Source organism: Pteropus alecto, unplaced genomic scaffold, assembly GCF_000325575.1.
Source record: "Pteropus alecto unplaced genomic scaffold, ASM32557v1 scaffold173, whole genome shotgun sequence".
Taxonomy (NCBI): domain Eukaryota; kingdom Metazoa; phylum Chordata; class Mammalia; order Chiroptera; family Pteropodidae; genus Pteropus; species Pteropus alecto.
Window position 1 is genome coordinate 193,541 of NW_006433940.1, and position 6,850 is coordinate 200,390.

Sequence of the window (6,850 nt, forward strand, 5' to 3'; positions counted from 1 at the left end):
ACTCAGTTACTGGCCCACAGAAATGTTGCCGATCGTTAAGCCTTTCCTTTTTTGCAACAACATTGCGAGTGCCTGTAAATGGAGTCGTTTAACAGACCAGGTGGGGCTAATCATCGTCCCTCCTGGGGAGGCCAGATGCCTGTCCTTCCCACACCAACGCTGAGCCACCTTTCTCTTCCTGGAGCCGAGTCCTGGGCACCATACAGGAAACCCAAACACAGATTAGGGGTCCAGGCCCCTGGCCGCGAAAGCTCGGCAGTAGGCCCGGAGCCTGCAGGCAAGTGATACTCTGTCACTGCCGCGCCCCACGACACCCTCTGTTGCGGATCCCTGAGGCTCATGCTCCCGAGAATTCCACCCAGGGACAAGTGGCCAACGTTCCTTAGTCCTTTACCGGAGGAGACAGCCCAGGACCAAAGACCAGGCATTCACTTGGCCTGCACAAGTCCGGGACGAGCCCCGCCCCCAAGCCCGCCCCTTCCGCTTTTGCCGGGGTGGGGTCTGTGCGGCCGCCGGGAGCTGCTCCGACGCGGCCACGTTGTCTCAGGGCTCTTCCGCGCGCGAGTCCCACCGGGCCCCCAGGGTCGCGTAGCCGCTGTTCTTAGTGGGGCTGCATTATTCCCAAGCTCACGCGTCCCGGCACCGCGGCGCGGGGCCACTCCGCGGTTCCTGTGCACGGGCGCGTCTGCGATCGGGGCCCGGTAGGCGCCGCCCTCCGTAAGCCAAGCTCGCTTCCCCACGTCGCCCCAAAGCAGCGAACCAGAGGGAACGCAGTAGAGTTAGGCTCTGCGCAGAGCTGGGCGCTGGGGCCCATGCCCGTGCGCCCCCGCAGGCCCGAGCCATGGCCTCCGGGAGCGTGGCCGAGTGTTTACAGCAAGAGACCACCTGTCCCGTGTGCCTGCAGTACTTTGCCGAGCCCATGATGCTCGACTGCGGTCACAACATCTGTTGCGCTTGCCTCACCCGCTGCTGGGGTGCGGCAGAGACCAACGTGTCGTGTCCGCAGTGCCGGGAGACCTTCCCGCAGCGGCATATGCGGCCCAACCGGCACCTGGCCAACGTGACCCAGCTGGTGAAGCAGTTGCGCACCGAGCGGCCGTCGGGGCCCGGAGGAGAGATGGGTGTGTGCGAGAAACACCGTGAGCCCCTGAAGCTGTACTGCGAGGAGGACCAGATGCCCATCTGCGTGGTGTGCGACCGCTCTCGTGAGCACCGCGGCCACAGCGTGCTGCCGCTGGAAGAGGCGGTGGAGGGTTTCAAGGTGAGGGCCTCGTGCGTGAAGCGGGAAGGGGTTGGGAGCGCGAGTCGGACAAAGGGAGGAGAGAGCCAAAGAGGCTTCCTTTTTTCCGCCTAGAAAATGGCTGAGCCGGACGTGTGGTTCACAGCCGTCATTTCCTCTCTGTCCGCTCCAGAGCCTCGACACTCAGATTTGGGAGGAAAACCTGTAGATGGTGAGGAAGCCAGAAATCTCCCCGCCCCCTCTCTCCTTTCCTTATTTGCCCCTGTGTTTACCGGCTTACCGGCACGTTATACATCAAGACCGCCCACGGAGACCCACGCCCTTGACCTAAAAAATGCGCGTAAAACCACGTACACATCAGCGGGCCTCAAAGACTCTCGTACTCCTCTTTGCTCCTAGTTGATCTGAGGCAAAGCACGTTAACTGGATGTATACACATCAAGTAGATTAGATGCCCACCACCTAGTCTGTAAGCATTTCCCCAGCACTTCCCTGTGCTCTGTTCAATTCTAGAAGCTCATGGAAAAGAACTCCACTCTTACTGCTTAAGTTATTAACCACTCTGAGACAGGAGGTAACACAGTTATTATGAAGATTAAGTTAGATGATCTGTGGAGCCCTTTGTGAACTGTTGAACCAACGGACTAGGACAGTTAAACAATAACATGGAAACAAAGTCGTTTCCTCAGTATGCTTCTTGGGAAAAGCTACAAATTAATTTAAGCCTCCTAATCCAGTTACCTTTCCAATAGGCCATGCAATTAGTATCTTTCCAGGGGCAAGAAATTGACAATTTAAGATAAACGCAAACTGCCAAAGAAGTGTGGTGACCCCCTGTGTCCTGGTGATGACAGTGTAGTCCAAGGACAGACTCTAACCCAGGACTTGGCATCAGGAACTGTGGATTGCATGTGTGATAAGCAGAATAGCCATGCTGATGCTAAAGTCTGCCTAATCCTGAACTGCCCAACTGTTTTTGCTTTTCTTAGGAGCAAATTCAGAACCAGCTGGACCACTTAAAAAGAGTGAAAGACTTAAAGAAGAGGCGTCGGGCACAAGGGGAGCAGGCACGAGCTGAACTCTTGGTAAGGATCTTTGGAATTCACAGATAATAGCACTTCTGCTGGTTACTCCCTCTTTTGTAAGGCTTAACCTTGTCAAGTCACCCAGAACTTCCTGGTGAAGTTGGAACAATGTCATATGGAAGTTGAGAACTCACCTGGAGAACCAAAGGATTCCCACATTTTTTAGAAAAGAATGGAGGAGCCAAGGTTAGAACCCCTGGAGATCTGACCTATCAGAAATTTAACCCGCTAGCTTTGTGTGGATCAGGGTTGACCTTTGACAAAGCTGACATAGGTGAAATTCTTGGGCACAGTCAGCCTCCTATAGTACCTACCATTCTATAGACAGATGCTGAGAGTGGCTTTGCATAAGCTCCACTTTTGCTTCTTGCTGGAGTGTCCCTTTCTTGACAACACTTCATTTCTGAACTTTTCATTTTATTTCCTTCCCCCAAACTCCTAAAGCTTTAGCAAGTGGTCGATGTGCTAATTTGTGATAAGAATATTTGGGGGTTTTGTTTTGAAAACCAAAACAAAAGGTACAGAGGCTTTTTATAACATATATATCCAACATCTAGGTTTTAAAGCATTTTTTGAACAATAAATAAAATGTTAAAAATTCCCACCATTAGAGGTATTTGCATGTGAACTTAGACTAGTAGTCTCTAACATCATCTTGTGAGAAATTTTGTCCTGGCCAGAGTGTAGCAGAGAACTTTTAAACAGGAAACTTATTCCCATGATGCCCTCAGATGCCACCACAGTCTGTTGAGACCTCAGCTTCCCTTGCTTGAAAGTAGGTATGATGGTTGGAGAATCTTCTAGTGAGCTTGAGTGGAGTCGAATCATTATGCACATAATCTTGTACTCTGGAGTCGAATCATTATGCACGTAATCTTGTCCTCTGTCGGAGGATTGTCAAGGAGGGGAGACAGCTTTTCTCCGATAATCAAAGCACCTGGACATACTTCTTGGTTCTGACACTAGCCAGTTGGATAAATACAACTCATCTGTGAAATGGGTAGGTTGTTCTAGACTTGATCTTCAGCTAATACTGCCCTTTTCTTTCCTCCAACGGTGTGTGGGTTTCTTTGGTTGTCACTTGAGGAATCGATTAGGGACAGTGGGACAGGTGCTAGATGTCCTGCAATGAAGAAACAGCCCATGCCAGGCAGAATTGTCCCCCTCACCAGGTCCGCCTATAGTATCCTCTTTGAGAAGCATTGTATTACTTGATCTTTAAAGCCTCTTTCTTGATTATAATGTGTCTTTTATGTCTTTGAGAGACTTACCCAGCTAAGGAGAGGTATAATCTTATCAAAAGGATTTGTAAACAAAAGCATTTGTGCATCACTGTGTTGCACAGTAAGTTCTTCAGAAGGGTGGTTAGAGGGATGGTTAGTGAGGAAAGGTTCTCAGGAGTTCAGTTTAAATAGGTCAACAAACTCTCGGTAAAGGACTAGATAGTAAATATTTTTGGCTTTGTGGGCTACATCATCTCTGTTGCCAGGGGTCCCCAACCCCCAGGCTGTGAACTGATACCTGTCCATGGCCTGTTAGGAACCGGGCTGCACAGCAGGAGGTGAGTAGCAGGTAAGCCAGCAAAGCTTCGTCTGTATTTGTGGAGCTCCCCAGAACTAGCATCACAGCTTCAGTTCCACCTCAGATCATCAAGCATTATATTCTCATAGGAGCACTGGTCCCTGGAGCCAAAAAGGTTGGAGGCTGCTGTCTCCTTCAACTACTTAACTCTGCTGTTAGAGGTCAAAAGCCACTGAAGACAATATGTAAATGATGGGTGTGACAACGGTCTAATAAAATTTACTTCTAGGGAGTAAACAAAGGGAGTTTCCCTACCCTTTGTTTAAAACAAAGTGTTAGAGCCCTGTCAGTGGGGGGTAGGGTAGAGAAGCAAGGACAGAGAAACTTTGACAAATAAATCTGCACCAGTGAATATTCTTGAAGGCCAGATAGAGAGTACAGATTGCACGGGAAGGGCCTAAGAGAACCCATCAAGGTTATTATGCGAAGATTGTTATAGAAATTGTGCTTGAGTATTCCAAACTGTCCTCCACAGGGCATGTATCTGACCATGTCACTTCCCTGATAGTTTTTCATGGCTCCCAGTTGCAATAAAGTCATTGCCTCTTAGTTTGCCAGGCAAAGTATGTTCTGGCCTGTTACCTTTTCTGGCCTCTTCCCTCAGCACTCAAGTTGCTCCAGCCAGATAGAACTGATTGCCTTCTCTCTCCACTTCTTTGTCTGTACCATTTCCTGTGCCTGGAAAACTCTCCTGGTCTTTGAACACACAGTAAACTCCTGTTCATTTTACAAGATTCTGTGTGAACACTGCTTTTGTGAAGACTGTACCAACTTCTCCCACTGCATCCTGTCACCCTGCCTTTACTTATCCATCCATGGTTACATGTATCATATGAACCTAACTCTCACTTGACTGAGTTCCTGAGACAGGGACTGTGTCTTAATTATCACTGGGGTAATTCAGTTCTCAGCCATTACGTACTAATCAGTAAGAAACAAAAAACGAGTGAGCAGACAAGGTGTTTGTTTTAATATAACGGATGAAACGATGAGGTTCTGGGGTGAGTAGCTGGGGAAGAAATGTGAAGAGCCCGAGAAGTAAACCTTTTCTCTCTTCACTGCCCTTCCCTGTTATCTGCAAAGAGCCTGACCCAGATGGAGAGAGAGAAGATAATTTGGGAGTTTGAGCAGCTGTATCACTCCTTGAAGGAGCATGAATATCGCCTCCTTGCCCGCCTTGAGGAGCTAGACTTGGCCATCTACAATAGCATCAATGGTGCCATCACCCAGTTCTCTTGCAATATCTCCCACCTCAGTAGCCTGATTGCCCAGCTGGAAGAAAAGCAGCAGCAGCCTACTAGAGAGCTTCTACAGGTAAGGCTTAGAGCACCCTTCCAAGGTGGCTCCTGCTAAAAAGTCTCCCTTTCTTTGCCAAGCAGTATCCAGGGCCCCCCCTTCTCACTTGTCAGTTCTGTGGGAGTAGCAATGGCTTGCCAATCTCTGTTGGGCATGTCAGTGGGAAAACATGTACAGTAATAGAAGCTCTGGTTGACACGACTTGTATCATGGAAAAGCACTGAGGGAAGGTCTAATGCCCAGGCTTGTCTTGCACTGACAAGTGGACTGATCACAGGCAAGGCTTTTGACCTCTCTGGGCCTCAGTGACCTCATTTACTCATTACCTAATGATGGTTTTGGTCCACATGCCATTTAAAGACTCTCTTTACTCCAGTATCTTGTAATTTTAACATACATGTCCATTACCATAGCCACAAAATAACAGGCACTTGAGCAGTAGTGGTCAGCCTGAGTAGCCCTGTGATTTAACCTTTACAGTGCAGATGATAAACCTGCAGCAGACCTAACCCAGCAAGGCCATGGGAAATGAGCTAATACCTCTCTGTTATTTGTACAACGTATATGAATTGTCTGCCTGTGTCAGGCACTATTCTAGGCACTGGGATTAAGTGGTGATTAAACTCTCCTGAAATTTATATTCTAATATTGAGATCAGACAATAAAGACGCAAATAGACAAGTATCATAGGTGTTGATAAATGTCATTATAAAACTTGGCCCACTACCTGTTTTTGTATGTCCTGTGCACTAAGTAGGGTTTTTACATATTTAAGTGGTTGGAAAAATCAGAAGAATATTATTTTGTGTACATGAAATTATATAAAATTTAAATTTCATTATCCATACATTTGATTGGAACATACTCATGTTTATTTATTACGTAGCAACTATTGTTACTTTTCCACTACAACAGCAGAATTGAATAGTTGCGACAGAGACCGTATGGCCTTTTATTAAAAAAGCTTACCAACTCCTGTGTTAGAATAATAAGGCTTGGCTTTGATCCTTAATGAACACCAGTATTTCATTGCCAGGGAGAGAAGGAAGAGCTTGCAAAAAGAGCAAGTGACCAGAGAGGCAGATTGTAATCAGGAAGGAAGAATATTTCAGGAAGATGGGAGTAGACAACAGAGTTGAGAAATAATATGAGGGCTTGATATCCATTGGGTTTCAAAACATGGCCATCATTGATAACCTCAAGTAGAACTGCCACAGTGGAACGATTTGGGCAGGAGCCACATTAGGGAGAGTTTAGAGACTGGGTAGGGTGAATGGAGACTGTAAGAGTAGATGACTATTTCAAGAAGTAAGACTGAAGGAGATGCAAGAAACTACTCGGAAATGAGATAGGATTGTGGGGCTTCATGGAAAGGGATGTTTAAAGAAACTAGTTAAACATTTTAAAAGAATGTGCAAAGAAGAGAGTCTGTGTTATAAGGAACAAGGTGAGAAAATCACTGAAGCTATAAAAATGGGCTATTCACCAACTTGTTGTTCTTGAGAAGGCAAATGGGAATGAGAAATAAAGCATGTGTGTGGGAGTTAGTCTGGAAGATAGTATGGGAAGAAAGGAGGGTTTGGGGGAGGTAGGTGCAGGCAGGTTTGAGGTTTGCGAAAACACGGTGGCTTTTATTCTCTTGAAGTTG

At 47.3% G+C, this 6,850-nt stretch overlaps 1 protein-coding gene across 1 annotated transcript in view; it reads left to right on the top strand.

Moving 5' to 3' along the window:
- The first annotated feature begins 724 nt into the window (after positions 1–724).
- Positions 725–6,850, top strand: part of TRIM27 (tripartite motif containing 27) — a 16,564-nt gene continuing 10,438 nt past the window's right edge. The window contains exons 1-3 of the mRNA XM_025044337.1: positions 725–1,261; positions 2,230–2,325; positions 4,990–5,220. Coding sequence (XP_024900105.1) covers positions 842–1,261; positions 2,230–2,325; positions 4,990–5,220 — 747 coding nt within the window. The 5' untranslated portion in view covers positions 725–841. The remainder of the gene's footprint in view (positions 1,262–2,229; positions 2,326–4,989; positions 5,221–6,850) is intronic.